General features: G+C 43.3%; 1 protein-coding gene across 1 annotated transcript; it reads left to right on the plus strand.

The window, feature by feature from the left end:
* The first annotated feature begins 132 nt into the window (after nt 1–132).
* Nucleotides 133–18,638, plus strand: LOC106599380 (uncharacterized). The gene is made up of 9 exons (XM_014190591.3): nt 133–401; nt 690–846; nt 4,692–4,858; nt 8,288–8,428; nt 8,590–8,697; nt 9,841–9,895; nt 13,289–13,355; nt 15,127–15,238; nt 17,589–18,638. The coding sequence occupies exons 2-9, from the start codon at nt 715–717 to the stop codon at nt 18,259–18,261; spliced, it is 1,455 nt and encodes a 484-aa protein (XP_014046066.3). The 5' UTR covers nt 133–401; nt 690–714; the 3' UTR covers nt 18,262–18,638.
* The last annotated feature ends 78 nt before the right edge of the window (nt 18,639–18,716 follow it).

Consider the following 18,716-nt stretch of genomic DNA (forward strand, 5'->3'; position numbering starts at 1 on the left):
GTCAAAATTATGAGAAGAGGGTTTCCCCTACATAAATAACTATGGCTACTGATATTCGTTAGCTAGACACAATATTTAAACTGCCTTTGAAATAAGATTAACTAACAATGCTCTCTTTTTGTTATCGTTCCTTTGTATGAAATAAAATATTAACGTGTGGTTATTATAGAAAATACATCTGGTTTGACTTTGTATTCAACCGGGTTAATGCAATAATAAAAGTACAACAATAAAACTGTAGACGATAATATGAAGCTGAAATAATGTTCCCATGGATTTTCCAGGGGACAAAATTAAACTACTGAACATTTTATTTACACAAGAGGTAGGGATAATGATCTCGCGATATGTCTGCCTTGGATACAAGAATGTTTACACTGGATACAGGAAGCAACAACAAGGTAAGTTTAGTCTTTGATTTACTAACTAGCAGGTTAGCTCACATTTCTCTCAAGTTTTAAAATGTAAAATTTAAGCACAAATATAATGTGCATTAAATTATTAAATTAATGTTACTGAGATGCTATCTAACAACTAACTAGATAGCTAACGTTAACAAATGAGACAGGCAACCCACGACGAGCACACTTCTGCTACTGCTGGCAAAACCGGCAAATTATTATTATGAAGCAAATGACTTCTAGACCAGACATATGCCAATGACTAGTTTCAATTGTCCCCTCTGTTAGACCGTTTAAACTCCTAAGTGTCTTCATGGAAGAATCCGAATGTCCACTTCAGGTGTGGAATCTTATCGTGGAGCAAGTCCCGGAGCCAGAGCTCCCAGAAATCCGGGGCTTGTTTGGAGATACTTTGATTGACATGTACACAGAGATTCATACTGAGGTGAGGACCACGCCATTTTAAAGGGACAATCTGCAGTTGCTACATACATTTTTAAACGTATACATGAATGATATAGCTAGCTATATTCATTGATTATTAAATGCCTCATATGACTTTAGCTAGTTCAACTGTCATACCCCACTACAACCCAGAATATGAACTTGTTTTAATCCAATGTTTGCAAACAAAGTAAATGTAAGCAACAACTGTATAGCTTTAAAAGATGGTTAAATCTGTACTTTTGATATCATGTATGGTCACTTCTTGCATCCATAGCTCTGTCTATGAATTTGAATTTGAGAGTGGTTACATATATCCATCCCCATCCCTCAGCTTTTTACCCAAACAGTGGTGGGGAGAGCATTGTTATTGTTTCAACTTCTGGTTGTCACTTTAAGGGTGCTATTTCATGTTGGAGGAATAACTGACCATGGGCCTGCATTGTTCAAATAGCTGTCTTTAGGTAGCAATCAGCAATAGCTGACACATTACATTTGGCCAAAACAATAAGGGTGGACTGAAAATCACTTGAGCAAGTTCCCTTGACTCAATAAACTCAAGATAGAAGTAACTACTAGATAATATTATATAGTTGGCAAATGCTATGCATTAGTACTTTAAATAGATTACATTAAACTGTGAACATGCCACAATTACAGCAAGTAATCACAACAAGGCATGAAAGCTTTAGATAGATTCTACAATGTAGAATGAGATGTGTAAAACACAAGGAGCTCTAGTTAAGTGAGGCTATGCATGCAGCTATTCAAGACTAGGTCCTCAGATTGTTCCAAAACAACTCACTCACACTGTGGCTCGAGACTTTCTTCACACCAGGGGTCCCCAATTACATTTAGCTGTGGGGCCATTTTTTTCTTGAGCTGATGGTTGGGGGGCCGGAACATAGATATAAATAATTTGTACACTGCAAATTAACAGCAACAATCCCAAACAGATATAGTATTTGACAAAGAAAGCGAAGGTAACCTGCCTAAATGACTACCGCCCCCGTAGCACTCACGTCGGTAGCCATGAAGAGATTTGAAAGGCTGGTCATGGTTCAAATCAACACCATCATCACAGAAACCTTAGACCCACTCCAATTTGCATACTGCCCCAATAGATTCACAGTTGATGCGGTCTCAATCGCACTCCACCCTGCCCTTTCCAGCCTGGACAAAAGGAACACCTATGTGAGAATACTGTTCATTGACTATAGCTCAGTGTTCAACACCATAGTGCCCACAAAGCTCATCACTAAGATAAGGACCCTGGGACTAAACACCTCCCTCTGCAACTGGATCCTGGACTTACTGACGGACCGCCCCAGGGGGTAAGGGTAGGTAACAACACATCGACCATGCTGATCTTCAACATAGGGGGCCTCAGTGGTGTGTATTTAGTCCCCTCCTGTTCACCCACGACTGCGTGGCCAAGCACAATTCCAACAACATCATTAAGTTTGCTGATGACACAACGGTGGTACTGTAAGCCTGATCACCGACAACAATGACGCTACAGAGGATAGTGCGTACAGCCCAGTACCAACTTTTATTTATTTATTTACTCAGAAAACTGGGAGGGGAGGGGGGGGGGGGTGTAGAGGCAAATAAAATCACCCACGGGACGTATTTGGCCCATGGGCCACCTACTGCTTTAAACTGTTTATTCTGAAGCCAACTACTCCGTCTGAAGATGTTATCAAGTAGCATATAACAGGTCAACAGGCTATGAGTAATTTGCATAATATTATACCAGGCTGGCTAGGGAATTACAACCACATTAGCAATGTAGGAGTAACTTCAATTGAAGTAGATAATATAGGGTTCATATTCAAAAAGGAAAAATAAATATGTATGAAACCACCCATTTCCTGTCTGAGTCTCCAGTCTTAACTCTCCCCAGTGATGTCATCCTACAGTTATGTTCTGCTAGGGGCAATGTTTTAAATGTCCATATTATATCAGTTCAGTAGTGTAAATACAGTCACACTCTACAGGACGAACATCTAATGAAGGAGACCCCAGGAATAGTTGCGTAATAGAAGAAAAATGACATAGGCCCTCAAAATAGCTTAGCACCCCATGGGCCAATTTAGGGGTTAAGAGGGCTAACCCTGCCTTGTTGATAAGATCGTTATGAGCATATGCATGACATAATTTCTATGCGCTGACTGGTTCCAAACTCTTTAGTTATCAAATTTGATTTGTCACATGCTTACAAGCCCTTAACCAACACTGTAGTTCAAGAAATAGAGTTAAGAAAATATTTACTGAATAAACTAAAGTAAAAAGTAACAATAAAATAACAATAACGAGGCTACAGGTACCAAGTCAATGTGCGGGGGTACAGGTTAGTCGTGGTCATTTGTACATGTAGGTAGGGAAGGAAGAACTTCTAGTAAAAAAAAAGCATGTGAGCCCTATTCACTCAACCAGCCTTACATTTCCCTCAGTATTTTTTGTTGCTGTTGCTTTCTACCCTGTAGTAAATTAATGCTTTCCCTCAGCGTTAAATCTCTAGATGAGAATCATAATAATACTACCCAGACTGGCCTTCTTTCCATGAAGGTCACCATTGTCTGCAGCAGTTCCTTTTAAGTTTAACACAGGATATGAGGAGGCCAGGACACGTTTCCTTGGATCTCTGCCAAACCATGTGGGTTTGAGCTATCATATATTCTCCGGACATTAGTAATGCCTGTGCAACTGGATATTCCATAGGATTCAGTCAATGTTTGGTTTGTGGATGGCTAGCATGAAAAATATATTATTAGATTAGCCTATTTCAAATGTTTACCACGTTCCACATTTAACATCTTCAATCTCCATTTTGAAGTTACAACAACAACAATGAGTCAACAACTCAGGTTAACCACACCGTAATTCTTTCCCCATGTCATCTGATGGGCTTCACTTGGGGATGAATTAAGTAATGAACAGCTTGTTACTGTTGTTAGCATCCTGGGGGCTCACTCCATAAACACCTGCATAGAGAATGGCTTGCTGGGGCTTTATGAGAAGCAGTGTGTGGCTGCCTGGCCAGAGTTCAGCTAGACATTGTGGTAGCGTGTGTGCGTGTGCGTATGTGAGGGCACAGCCAGATTTAAAGACACAGAACGACCGTGTTTAAATGTTCTCCTCTGGACAACAGTGGGCTTTGAAGCTGGCCTTTCCATGGAGCATAGACACTGAATGTCAGGGACCAGGTGCAGAAAAAAATGTAATAGACTCCAGACTTTAAACTTCTTCACCAACACTGTGCCTCTGCCATCAGCCAGAATATTTGCTTGACTTTTTCTCTTTCCTCTTTTTTTGTTGTTGTCTGGCTACAGTTTCATAACACTTTCACTTTTTTCCCCCTTCTGGCTTGCTACAGTTTCATAGCATTTTCACTTTTGTTTTTGTCTGGCTACAGTTTCATAACACTTTCACTTTTTTTCCTGTCTGGCTACAGTTTCATAACACTTCCACTTTTTTTCCTGTCTGGCTACAATTTCATATTACTTTCACTTTTTTTTCTTCAGCAGTAGCCCCTTGAATAGTTTTTTCCTTGAAGGTAATGTTTTTAAAGGGTAGTGTGCACACTTGTTGGGGGAAACCAGCCAACTGAAAAACACATGCAGTAGTTCTATGCCCAACAGTGGCCAGGGCACATTATTAAATAGAACACTTATATTATAAGATGCCGATGGGCCAGGGTCTCAATTGAATATCATGTACATTTCACAGGTCTTTCTGATACCTCATCATTCATAATGACTCATCACTCATTATAAGCCTAAAGTTACACAGCGTTGTCTCCTGATGTCCTATCCCATGTATCCCCATGTTTCCTACTTCCAGGTGACTTTGTGGCAGCAGATTTGGCAGACGGTGCGCCATAAACTGGGTAACAGGCTGAAGACACCTCACTCCCCCCTGGCTGACCCCCCTGCCATCAAGGAGCTGCTGAAAGCTGAGATCCAACTGCTGCTGGGGACCGTGAGAGAGAGAGCAGCCTTGGAGGGCAGGTGAGGAGAAGACTCTTGTGTGATTACTCAACTCCATGTCTGTGTCCCAAATGGAACACTTTTCCCTATAGAGTCTATTACTTATAACCTGGGCCCATAGCACTCTGGTCAAAAGTAGTGCCCTATGTAGGGAATAGGGAGCCATTTTGGGACACAAGCCAATACTATGCAATTACAATGCAGTTACTTAAGAACTATGTAACACCAACCTGTTAATACAAAGTAGCCTATTGGTGACAACTTGTTTGAATATCAGCAACAATAAAAAGCTTTGGAAGAAACTACTACCATAACCCTGTTGGCTTTCCTTTCCCTTCCTCTTCTAGTTTGCTATTCAGATTGGAATTGATAAAGCATTTATCAAATTGTCAAACACCAACACTTCTTCTTATGCCATGATTGCCTAACGGTTGAATTTTGAGAGAAAAAAATATATGTTTACATTTTCATTCATCAGACAGAGGACCAACATTGTTGGGATGTCTGTAGATCTCGTTTCCCAGACCAGGCTTCTTCTCCCTGTCTCTCCCTCCCTGCCTGTTTTTTTTTGTTCCAGGTGATAAATGTTCTGACCCCAGTAAAACCATTGAGACTTTTATTTCCACTGGGAAAGGGTTGGGCCTAGGGGTCAGGACCCTTGTTTCACACTTTCTACCTTTAGTTTTCTTCAACAATGACATCTTTAAATGCTTACTGTGTTTTCATTCAGTTACAAATGGTTTGGTAATAATTATATCAAAGAAGATAGTAAGGTTCCAAAATGTCTGTAAATGTTATGGTCCTAATGGTAAAAGCACAAGGCAGAATTTGAGGTTTCCAAATTTTTTAAATATATTGTGTAGCCTAAAGCAACAAATCACCTAGATCCCCCCCAAATGGGGGCCCTATTTTTATACTGCCCACCCAACATTAAGCCTGCATCCGGATGAGCCCGTTTGTCCAACAAAAGGCAGTAATTTACAGGTACCTATTTGAAGGGGAGGCGTGTCCGTCCCTCAGCAACTGGTTGGAGGCTCTGAAGAATGTAGCTCCACTTCAACTCTGCCCCTATTATTGGAGTTTTTGTTGCCTTTCAGGAAAAACACAAATCACTGAAGATTGTATCCAATAAATGTGATGCACCAGTTAGAAATGTATTGGCAGTGGCTATCTCACAAAAACTGTCATTCATAGCTTTATTGTTACTTTAAATCAGATCAGATTTAGCTAAGACGATGGGACTATTAAAGGGTATACTAGGAATAGTCTAGGAATGTGTATCATTCAGGAATTATTTCATCTTAAACCCACTTCAAACAAACTCTGTCGGCACGTCCAGACGTCCTGTGGACAAATCAACGAGGTAATGCTAAGACTTTGGGTATCAGTACCATGTTATCCCTGATACTACGTTCTGCTTTGAACCCCTGCCAAGTGCCAACCACCCTGCTGCCTGCTTGTTGGTCCTGTTGGTCTCTGCCTCTGCCCTGTGTTTGTTGCTGCGGCCCAAATGGCACCCTATTCCCTATATAGTGCACTACTTTTGACCAGGGCCCATAGGGCTCAGTAGTGCACTATGTAGGGAATAGGGTACCCTTTGGAATATAGTCTGTGTGTATATCCTCCATGATCCCCCTCTCTTTGATTAGCAAATTAAGGGCCTCACTGTAAATCAGCTGATCTGCTTTCAGGACAAAGCTGCAGGATCATTTCCCTTTAATATCGCTCCAGGTTGGGGGCTTTCTCTTTATCCTTGACCAATCGATCTTACCCAAAGCAGGAAACTGTTGAGTTGACTAAATACCCTACAGCTGAGGGGTTTGATGAACAAGGGTGTCTGACTTTAGCAGCTAAGATTAATCTTGTTTGAAAGTGAACTGATTTAATGGAGGTGGTTGGCAACTTTTCAGATCACCTGTCCCGTTGTGTGGTCCTCCCTCCATGCCATTGTCTTAGTTATTTGTGGTCGGCGTCCTCATTGCAGCTGCACCTGTCCCATTATGGAGAGAAATAGGGGGTACGCTGAATGCCCATTGAGTAAAAGTACTCTGAATAAATAGGCTTTCTGAAAACAGGCCCAAGGAGGTCCTAAATCTCTGAACGGAACTAGCATAACAATTGGAGCGGGAGGAGCTGGGAAGTGGGACACGTTAAAAGTGGCTGTGGTGTAACTTATTTTACGTCTGTAGTTTATCAATCTTCCAGGACAGGAGGAGGATTTGAATGGTCTGGGGTGGTTGTTGATGTTGCGGCGGGCGTCTATGCCATCTTTGTTAGCTGAGATCAGGGCTCCTTCTCTCTCTGGGAGTAAGCTACTTAGTGATATGTACTACACTGCCTCACAATGTAGCCTCTGTTCCTGTCATTACAGCTAGACCCGGTAGCTCCACTAGCAGCCTGCCACTGAAATGGGATTCTTACCTCTACTCACCCTCCACACGGTCTTGTTCACCAGAAGTTGTGCACTGCGGTGTAAGACTCAGGCATAGGACTCAAGAGCTGCAAGCTTCAATACAGTCAGTATTTTGTATTCCATCGATAATCAAGTTTGCTGATATATGGGTCAGAGTTAGCTATCCACAACAGGCCATAGCCTAGATGTTGGCTTTGACCAAAAAGAGAGGATGCATTCTGTAAGCTTTTCCGGTCCTTAATTTCATGTGGGAGTAGCCTATCTTCCTATTTTCCACTTGGACTGAGCAGTATTTCTCGGTAATTATGCAACCCTTTGTGATTTAAAAAAGGGTTGGGCATCCTTGGCCAGCATCTGCAACAGCCTTTTTCCTGGAGATCAAAAGAGTTTCGGCAGGTGCAGCTAAATGGGAGTGTCCACTCTGCACCAGCCTCCTGATTTAAATCCCTCAGCCTAGTAACATAACAGCCCTACTTTGACACTGCTGGGGTGTTTTCCTCACCCCCCTCACCCCCCTCAACCCTTATTCAACAGGCCTTGTTCCATAGCTGGTGACTCTTGGAGGCTGCAGGACTGCTGCTGTTGTACCATTCTCATTTATTCTCTCTGTCTCTCTCTCTCTCTCTCTCTCTCTCTCATTCCATCTCTCTCCCCTTCTCTCTCTCTCTCTCTCTCTCTCTCTCTCTCTCTCTCTCTCTCTCTCTCTCTCTCTCTCTACCCATCTCTCTCTCCATCTCTCCCTATCTCTCTCTCTCTCCCCATCTCTCTCTCTCTGCCCCACTGCTTTAATATTTTCAGCATGGTAGTCTTAAGATTAGGACAAGGGGATTTCAGAAAGCAGGACAGGCCTGCTGGCCGCCCGGCCCGTCAGGGTTGACAGACATACAACACTCACTTTGTGTTGCACCAACGGGTCAAAACTGGGAGGACAGATTATTGGCTCACTATTTCTCTCCTTCCTTTGTCATCTTATTCCCTCCTCTCTGACTCTTTCACACTACCTTGGGGGTTATTTGTGTGTATCTATTGATTTTCAGGGATGGAGATGCAGACCTATTCCGGTACAGTCCTAGTGTGGTGAATTACGCCTTGGGTGTCCATAACAACCGTTGTGACACTGTGAATAGTAGGCCTCCCTCTAGTGGAATACAATACAGCCAGAGTCAACATGCAGAAAGGTTAGTCTGACTGTTAAGAGGTACATTCACAAACATACATTCACATACTGTAATACAACTGCTACAACACAAGAGGGAAAACGACAGTTGCAAACACACATTGTCATTGTGTATTTCCAGTCATGTGGATGCAGCTTAGACATGCATTTCTGGTCCGACAGGTCCTGTTCCCAGAGCTCAGTCAGCTCTACTACCAGCCAAGATGACATTGATGGCGTGAGACACAAGCTGAATGTCACCCACATAGATGATGTTGTGGCCCACCTCAAGTAAGTCACTGAGCAACATTTCCAAAAATGTCAATTACAGACTAATGTTTAAGTAATGCACCCTATAAAATGCAACCAGTTGAAATTCTGCAGAATATGTGACTGCAAGACCTTAGTCTGCATCCATGAAGAGTCCCAGACAGGAAAAACCATGAGCCATGGGGTAAATGTGAGCCACAGTCAGCGAAGTGCTGTAATGAAATGAATACAGCTGTGGGACTGTGGGAATGGGACCCCTTTTCCTCCTCACACATTCCTCTGTGCAGAGTCAGATTTCTCTTCAGACTTCTGCCACTCTGGCCCTCTCTAAATCTGCCTGTTTGGACAGACCAGACATGTCCTCATCATTGTACAAACATGGCATTACAGTAAAGAGAAAGGGGGTAGCTTTACGATACGAGGATACCACCCTGCTTTGTCTCTTTCTACCTTCCTCTTTTCTCCTTCTCTCCATTATAGTGTATCTCTTGTCTTGTCATCTACAGTGCATAGATCCCTGCCCTCTCTCGCCTGGTCATAGTTCCTCTCCCTTGTTCTCCTGTCTTGCTCTCCTCCCTGGTTCCCTTTCCCCCCTGGCCTTGTGGCAGAAAGAGCCAGGCATCTGGAGCTCCCTACCCAACCAGGCCTGGAGGGGATTGCAAACACTGGGCCTGCCTTGGTGGGGAGCTGGGGGAGAGGAGGAGGGGATGGAGGGCGGAGGGTGGAGGCCAGCCAGCCCTCTCCTCTCTCCATCCCTGCACAGAACAAAAGCACCCATTGTAAGAAAATGAATACCAGACCTCAGCATGCAGAAGATTCCTTTGCTTCTAAAAAAAGAAAGAAGGGAATTAAGTCTACAATAGTTGCATAACCGAAAAAGAGAAATAGGCCACGGCTCCTTCAATACCATAAGAAAAGTTGTATAATAGATATGGATGTAGTACATGCTGTTGTGCATTTGGCTGCCTGTTTAGGATTCAAGGCGGTATTCGATGAAAACCGGCAGCCAAGTTCCTGGAAAACTGCACCTTGATATCATGCTATGTTTCTTTAGTTTAATAGTTTTACTAAAATGTGTTATAATCTATTATAATTTGTTAAAGGTCAAGAACTGCAAGGGTTTTAGAGTTTAACCTTAAAATTGTGTTCTCTCCTCACTACCAGATCAGTTCTGACTGAAGAATGTGAGGCGCTGAAAAGCCAAGTGCAGTTTCTGCAGGTAAGAATTTGTTTTGATTCCAATCAAAATACCAGAGAGGTTGCTATTTTGGAAATTCACACTATTGTTCCAGTTTAAATGGTGTCTGTGCTCTCAGAAAATATACTGCACTTGCAGTACCCTATGTGCTTGGACTGAGATACAGAATACACTGAAGACTTGTAAGTTAAAAGGTCAGTTCTTCTCTGTCAGCTTTTTCTTTGGGATGTCCTTGAATAAGCCTTCAACAGCTTACACCTCGGGTCTGAGCCAAGGCCATGAAAAATAGAATATAATATGTGAAAGACCCCACAGAGAGAACAAGCCTTTCGCTCCTCCAAAAGCCAAGAGCTGGCTGCCACCGACACCTACAGCCGCCTGGTTAACACAGCGAGAACCAATGTGACCTGTTGTTGACCTAGGACAGTCATCACCAAGCCCCCTCAGATGGACCTGATTACCTTCAGCCTTCAACCGCTGTTGGCAATCTGCATATTATTCCTTGTATACGCCCAGCCTGCAAAGCCTCAATCTAAGGTTACTGCTGAGGCCAGAGGCACTAAGTCTTTCCAGGGATCTGGCCAAACACACTGCTGCACAAGACTGATCCTCTTTCAATCAGTCCAAGTTCCTACTGTACTGAGTAGTCTAGTCTCTATACTCTGGGGCTGGGCTGGCTGCCCCTCTGTCCTGCTCCTCTGGCACTGAAGGAGGGGGAACGGAACACCAGATGTAGGTGTTCCCTGCCCAACAGATGGGGAAGCCATCTTTTTATGTGCCGTGTCACACATCTCCAACCCACTATCACACGCAGGACACGTCTCCTGAGATGTAGGGTCTAGGATGGGTTTGCACAGTGTCTGTTAGGGATGTTTCTGTTTCTGCTACCAGCATTTTTGTAGTATGTAAAGTGCAATTCAATGGCATAATGAACAGAAGTCAAATTCTTAGCCAGTGTAAAGGAGATTTTCAGGTGAATAAAAAGGATAGCGGTCGTAGATAATATCAATCAAAAATCCATCTGGTTTATTACAAGAATTCAGCAAAGAAAATGTCCAAAGGGCCTCCTCTGAGAAGGCCCTTCTATATTAATCACATAGCACTGAATGTTCTGTAAACACCATCCCAAGAGATTTGTAGCAAGTCACAACCTCAGCTGCTATAGAATCACACAGTGTCACAGATACATTATCAGTGTGACCTCAGCTCAGTCTGGCATCAAACTTTAACCATCACATTCAACACTGGCAGACGTTTGATACTCTCAGGTAAACAGGTCAAAGGTAGGAACATCAGTACTTAGTTACAACAGATAATTATAGACTGAAATACAGGAAAATATCAAGGCAAAAGTTAACATGTCGTCCCCCACGAATGATGCGGCACCCACGCTTGGGCCAATCAGTGTCATTTTGTAAATTATGCATCTCTATGGCAAGACACATATGTGAGGATTGGCGCTGGAGACGAGAAGCAGGCACAGGGAGTTTAATAAACATTTAATAAACAACAGACATGAAACAGAACAGGACCAGCGTCTGGACAGGGGAAAAATAATGGCATCAATGCTGACACAGGGAACAAACTGAGGAGCAGACTGAAATAGAGGGGGTAATCAACAAAGTAATGGAGTCCAGGTGAGTCCAATATTGCGCAGCTGCGCGTAATGATGGTGACAGGTGTGTGTAATGAAGGGCAGCCTGGCGCCCTCGAGCGCCAGAGAGGGAGAGCGGGAGCAGGCGTGACAACATGATTCATCTAAGTTTTGTCAAAATCGGGCCGGTGGTGTCTGAGATATCACGTGTGACTAACGTATTGATTACTATAGCGCCCCCGATATAAATGTTCTTGCATATGTTGAGTCTTGATAGTGTTTGCAACATGTGGGTCCTTATGGGTCCCTGACGCAAATGTGTTCCTTGTGAGGAGAGGGACCTACAGTATGCACTGAATTTCATGACTTTAGGTGAAACGGGGTGAGAGGTGTGACCTTTCAAAGTTTGCCATTTGGCCATACAGTGTAATTTTGTAAATGCCGGATCTCTATGGCAAGCTTAGTCAAAATACATTTTGGCTGAGATATAACAGTGTGACTAATGTATGAACGTACTAACGGGCGGAGAGAGATCCACATTTCCCTCTCAGATTTCCTTGTGGAGGACAATTAATCAAATCATTTCCCATTACAGCCAGAAACATAGTCTGGTCAGCCAGAACCAAGCCAGGGTACTGTATGATCTCATTCACATTTAGCATGCAGCAATCAATCATCCATTTTTACAAACAGGTATAATTCTCCATTTCCTCGAATGGGGGTTGTTGGAATTAATTGATAGACTTGGCCATGGACCAGGAAAGGAATCTGCAGTTTTAGCACTCAGGCAGTCTAGGATAATGACTAAATTACCCCAATATCTCATTATTGTCAAGCTTTGGAAGTTTGTAGACTAGTAGGCATGGTCCCAAATAGAGCCCATATAACACTGCTTTAAGTAGGAGAAAGAATAGACTGAGAAGGAGGTGTGGAGAGTTATCATTTTACCACTGCACCACAGTGAAATAATAGGCTGTTTTATTTTCAGAGTAAAAGGGCAGCCGTTTCTGCGAAGCAGAGTTTGGGTTTTGAGTCAACACTCCATTGAGAAGCAGTGGGCTGTGTAGCTCCCAGTCCCTATCCCAAATATCACCCTATTCCCCCAATAGGCCCTGGTCAAAAGTAGTGCACTACATAGGGAATAGAGTGCCATTAGGGATGCAGAACCAGTCTGGTATTCCATCTCCCTTGGTAGCAGCCTGCGCCAGGATAGTCTAACCACCCTTCCATCAGTCAGACCTCACATCTAAAATTAATACCCTCCTCTGTAACTAGATCACTCTCCACTTCTGTTTGTTTGCATTTCAAAAAACCAAGACGATCAGCTGGCGGCGCTAGGCACTCGGCACCCCTCCGCTAGCTACACAGTGGGGAGTCGAGACGAGGCATAGCTCCATGGTATGCCAGTGGCAGACAGTGAGACTTTACGTAAATACCTCAAAGCAAATAGCAGGGCTTGTGGGTGGGTGGGTGGGACTCCTGGCTAATGATCATCCATTACCAGTGGTATTGTAAAACCAGGACAGATATGACCCGGCTGCCAGCAGAGTAAAGAGCCTGTTGGTTGGAGCTGTGGTTTATGTCCTGAGTCTGGATATAGATGTAAAAAGAGAGTCCAAATTCTTATGGAACGAACATTGCTGCTGCTGAATCGTTTCGTCGCTCACGTCTTAACACCCCCTCCCATCTCCCACCATCTTCCTTATTTCTCATTTGTCAGCTGTGTCCTTGGGGTACATGACTCCAACTCACCAGTAGCTGGCTCCGGTAGTTGACCTGTTCTGTGGTGTTTTGTCTTGTCTGTGATTCGCTTCTTGCAGGAGATTGTAGAACATGAACACCAGACACAGCATGATGTCACTGAGGCTCCAGAGCCCACTGTAACAGGTGGGTGATACAGTTACAGTACAGTCATACAGTATTAGGGTGGGAAAATTACGATACCTTTACCAACATTCCCAGATTTTCCCGAAATCCTGGTTGGAACATTCCTGGAATCAAGATGTAAAAAGCAAGAAAATTCAGGAATCCTCCAACTGGGATTTCTGAAAAACCTGGACATTTTGGGAAAGCATTTTGCAACCTAACTGTCACGCCCTGACCTGAGAGAGAGGGTTTGTTTCTCTATGTGGTTAGGTCAGGGTGTGGGGTGGGAATTCTATGGTGTCTATTTCTTTGTTTTGAGCCGAGTATGGTTCCTAATCAGACGCAGCTGTCTATCGTTGTCTCTGATTAGGAATCATACTTAGGCAGCCTTTCCCCACCTGTAGTTGTGGGATCTTATTTTTGTACTGCTTGTTAAGCCTGCAAGACGTTACGGTCGTTGTCATTGTTTATGCTTTTGTTTGTAGTGATGAACACTCACCACGCTGCGCTTTGGTCCACTCCTTTTGATGATTGTGGCACTAACAGTAATATACTTTCCTGGTTCACATAACTGATCTGTATTGAGCCAGCTGAACATCAGAGCCCAGAGTTAATATAGGTGACTGTACTCCGATCCATAATGGTTTCATGAGTTCTGGTGTCTTCAGTAACCTGTGAACTACACTGCCCTGACAATGACTATTGCTCCCTTTGGAGGTATAAATTGGTAGCCTGACGACTCACACTAAATTCTTCCGCTGCTCTGTTGTTCGCTACATACTTTAGTGTGGGACTGCCATCATTGAAGCCATTTGATGTGGCGAGGAGCACGAGGGGTGTCATTAGTGATTGGATCATCTCTAACCAATCACAGTATCAAAGCCAATGATCCATTTTCAAACCACCACTTTACCCACGTGTGTTCTGGCTCTGGCCCAACCCATCAGTTTCTGGACCAATCAGACGGCCCTGATTGGGTTGGCATTCGGTGAAGGGTCAGGAGTTACTCAGATCCAGACTCATTGCAGAGAAGAAACTAATGTCCGTGGGCGTGGCGTAGCGTTTGGCCGGAGCAAGGAGTCTGTGTAGCCAGGCAAATAAATTGGTAACATGTGTCCTAAGTCTTTTGATGTTAGTATTTTATTAGGAACCCCATTAGCTACTGCTAAAGCAGCAGTTACTCTTCATTGGGTCCACACAAAACACAAAACGTTACATAATACAGAACATTAATAGACAAATAACAAGGACATAACGACATACATTTATGCAATGAACACTTCCTAAAAAAACACTTACCAAAAAAACTTGCTAAAAAAACTTCAGATAAAAAAAAAAACTCCTAAAAAACACAGTTGGTTGCTTTTCTTTCTTCTTGTATTGACCTGACATAAATGACTGACATGTTCTCCATATCTGGAACAAAATCAGATCAATTGATCCTCACTACCATCTAGTGGTTTATTGTTGCAAATATACTTTTTACTTTACTTTTTTCCAGTGTTGTCAAGTTCTCATCTGCTACAAATATTGAAAAACATTGCACACAAATAATTGGGTGAAAAAGATCATGGTTAATAGATGTCACTTTAGAGTGGTAATTGAACTACATCACTCCGTCAACAGGTGTAACCTCTCAATGTTCTGTTATCTTGGGCTTTGGATCCTGCTGCTTATTTCAAACAGGCCTACCAGGCTGTCAGTCTTCTCACCATTTCCAATCTGTCTGACTGCTGCAGAATAGTATTGTAGAAATGTGAGTGATATTCTCCTGGTGTGGGTTGATTTGCAGAGCTGAAGGACGAGAGGAGAGCCATCCAGATGGATCTGAAGAAGCAGAGCCTCAGCCTCACTTACTGTCCCTCCTCCTCCCCTGTGGAAACAAGCCTGCAGAGCATGTCCGGGTTGGCCTCTATAGTCTGCTCTATACTCTCCTTTCTAACAGATCCAAAAAACCTGTTTTACCACTTCTGTGGATTTACAGGCTTTCAGGGGATTTCTGTTGTGAAGCCCAAGTCATGCCACTTTGATTATTTGTCTGATAAGGGTAACATGCATACTTCCCAGACAAGGGCCTAAATTCATTCAGATCAAGCACTAACCAGCGATAGCCGACGCCCGCAAAGCTGATGTTTTGGTGGTGTCGGAGGAAGGAAACTGCGTTGGGAGTCGTCAAATTGGTGAGCAGCTCCTCTTGCAGTCATTGTCTTGAAGCCACACCCATCCCATTCGCGTTAAAATTTTAGAATGAGGAAGTGCAGGCTATTTTCAGTTGAAGTCGGAAGTTTACATACACCTTAGCCAAATACATTTAAACTCAGTTTTTCACAATTCCTGACATTTAATCCTAGTAACAATTCCCTATTTTAGGTCAGTTAGGATCACCACTTTATTTTAAGAATGTGAAATGTCAGAATAATAGTAGAGAGAATTATTTATTTCAGCTTTTATTTCTTTCATCACATTCCTAGTGGGCCAGAGGTTTACATACACTCAATTTGTATTTGGTAGCATTGCCTTTAAATTGTTTAACTTGGATCAAACGTTTCGGGTAGACTTCCACAAGCTTCCCACTATAAGTTGGGTGAATTTTGGCCCATTCCTCCTGACAGAGCTGGTGTAACTGAGTCAGATTTGTAGGCCTCCTTGCTCGCACATGCTTTTTCAGTTCTGCCCACAAATTTTCAATAGGATTGAGGTCAGGGCATTGTGATGGCCACTCAAATACCTTGACTTTGTTGTCCTTAAGCCATTTTGCCACAACTTTGGAAGTATGCTTGGGGTCATTGTCCATTTGGAAGACCCATTTGCGACCAAGCTTTAACTTCCTGACTGATATCTTGAGATGTTGCTTCAATATATCCACATAATTTTCCATCCTCATGATGCCATTTATTTTGTGAAGTACACCAGTCCCTCCTGTGCTTCACGGTTGGGATGCTGTTTTTCGGCTTGCAAGCCTCCCCCTTTTCCCTCCAAACATAACGATAGTCATTATGGCCAAACAGTTATATTTTTGTTTCATCAGATCAGAGGACATTTCTCCAAAAAGTATGATCTTTGTCCCCCTGTGCAGTTGCAAACCGTAGTCTGGCTTTTTTATGGCGGTTTTGGAGCAGTGGCTTCTTCCTTGCTGAGCGGCCTTTCAGGTTATGTCGATATAGGACTTGTTTTACTGTGTATAAAGATACTTTTGTACCTGTTTCCTCAAGCATCTTCACAAGGTCCTTTGGGATTGATTTGCACTATTCGCACCAAAGTACGTTCATCTCTAGGAGACAGAACGCATCTCTTTCCTGAGCGGTATGACGGCTGCGTGGTCCCATGGTGTTTATACTTGCGTACTATTGTTTGTACAGACGAACATGGTACCTTCAGGCATTTGAAAATTGCTCCCAAGGATGAATCAGACTTGTGGAGGTCTACAATGTTTTTTCTGAGGTGTTGGCTGATTTCTTTTGATTTTCCCATGATGTCAAGCAAAGAGGCACTGAGTTTGAAGGTAGGCTTTGAAATACATCCTCAGGTACACCTCCAATTCACTGAAATTATGTCAATTAGCCTATCAGAAGTTTCTAAAGCCATGACATCATTTTCTCGAATTTTCCAAGCTGTTTAAAGGCACAGTCAACTTAGTGTATGTAAACTTCTGACCTACTGGAATTGTGATACAGTGAATTATAACTGGAATAATCTGTCTGTAAACAATTGTTGGAAAAATTACTTGTTTCATGCACAAAGTATATGTCCTAACCGACTTGCCAAAACTATAGTTTGTTAACAAGAAATTTGTGGAGTGGTTGAGAAAACAGTTTTCATCACTCCAACCTAAGTGTATGTAAACTTCCGACTTCAACTGTATATAAAGATAATGACGCTGAAATTGAAAATCATTCAACAAAATAATGAGGATTTCTATCACCCTAATCGAGGTGTAGATTACGTCTCACATTCCAATGTTTGAATTTGTTAACAAGGCTGCATGGGATTTCTAATAATACGACTCTGTGCAGCCAATGGCAATGTCCGCTTTAAGGATAATGCCGGGAGCCGCTTGTGGATTAGAGCGCTCTAACACAGTGCCACCTCCGACACCATCAAAACAACCTCTATGCGGGTGTCGGCTAGCGCGGATCTGATAGAATCTAGCCCAAGGTCATCACTTACAGTATCTGGTGAAAGTATTTAGCTAATTGCAACCTAGTTGATCTTTGCTGTCATGAAGGGTGTTAATGGCAATGTTGTTATTCCCAGATCGATAGGATGGACAGGTTTGTCTGCGGATGAGACACAGAGACACTTGACCCCTGTGGTGGCCCCCAGACTGCATCCTCCACATACCAGGCCCAGTCCACCACTAGTAGTACATCTAGTAAGGAGGACTCCTCCGTTAGACAGGATGAGAGGCCAGCCATGCAGTTCACCCAACACCAGAGTATCCAGCCCTCTCCAACCCTCTGAACATAAACATCCAAGGACTCACAGCCAGAGCTCTGAGGCTTCCCACCCCTGCAACAGAGAACCCACCACCACCGCCCAAGACAGGGACAGCTACCTACCGCCCCTCGTCCCCTCAGCTAGTACAGTAACCACCCATGGATCCTACCTCAACCCTGCCTCAGAACAGAGAATAAAGGGCAGAACTTGCAGGCCTAGTGGTCAGCCTGTGACTGTGAGAGCTCAAAGACATGATGACTCATGGTCAGACTCAGTGAACAGCTGGCCCTTGTTGTTCCCTGGTGGACACAGTCCTCTAGGCTCCTCCACACACGCTCCGGGGAGCAAAGGGAGCAGTGAGCAGATGAGCCCCGTAAGCATGTTCCACCCTGCTCCCCCCACAGTGCAGAGGCCAGCCAGCAGAGGGCCGAGTGGGGCCAGGCACCTCTGTCTGCCGCAGCAGGGGGACAGCCTGGTTAGCTCCTCCTAAACTGAACTCTTTACTACAGAATAAGAGGATAGTGAGTCTCTGTCATGCATGTTCTACCTGCAGTCTGGTCCTAAAAGGAGACAAGTCTCTCATCAGAGCTCAATAATACTCATACTTGTAAAAGGGATATCGTAATCTCTTTAATATAAAGTAATACAGTAACCCTAGTCTTCCACAATGAGCCAAGAGACACAGGGATGTTATATTGTCCTTTTCTAGAGACTGATAGAAGACCTGAAAGTGAACACGACACAATATGGTTGGATGCTTTCGAAATGACTCAAATTTAATCTACCCAATTTAACCATTTATTGAATGTATTTTGAAGTAAATAAATGTGACTGTATTTGGATAAAGAAATGTTCATATGCCTGTAATACATGGTTTGTTAACAATCTACTTTCTCCCATCTAACAAAAGCCATAGCCTGTTCAGAAAGACAAAACACAAATGGG

The sequence above is a fragment of the Salmo salar genome, chromosome 03 (genome assembly GCF_965601325.2).
Source record: "Salmo salar chromosome 03, fSalSal1, whole genome shotgun sequence".
NCBI classification, from domain to species: domain Eukaryota; kingdom Metazoa; phylum Chordata; class Actinopteri; order Salmoniformes; family Salmonidae; genus Salmo; species Salmo salar.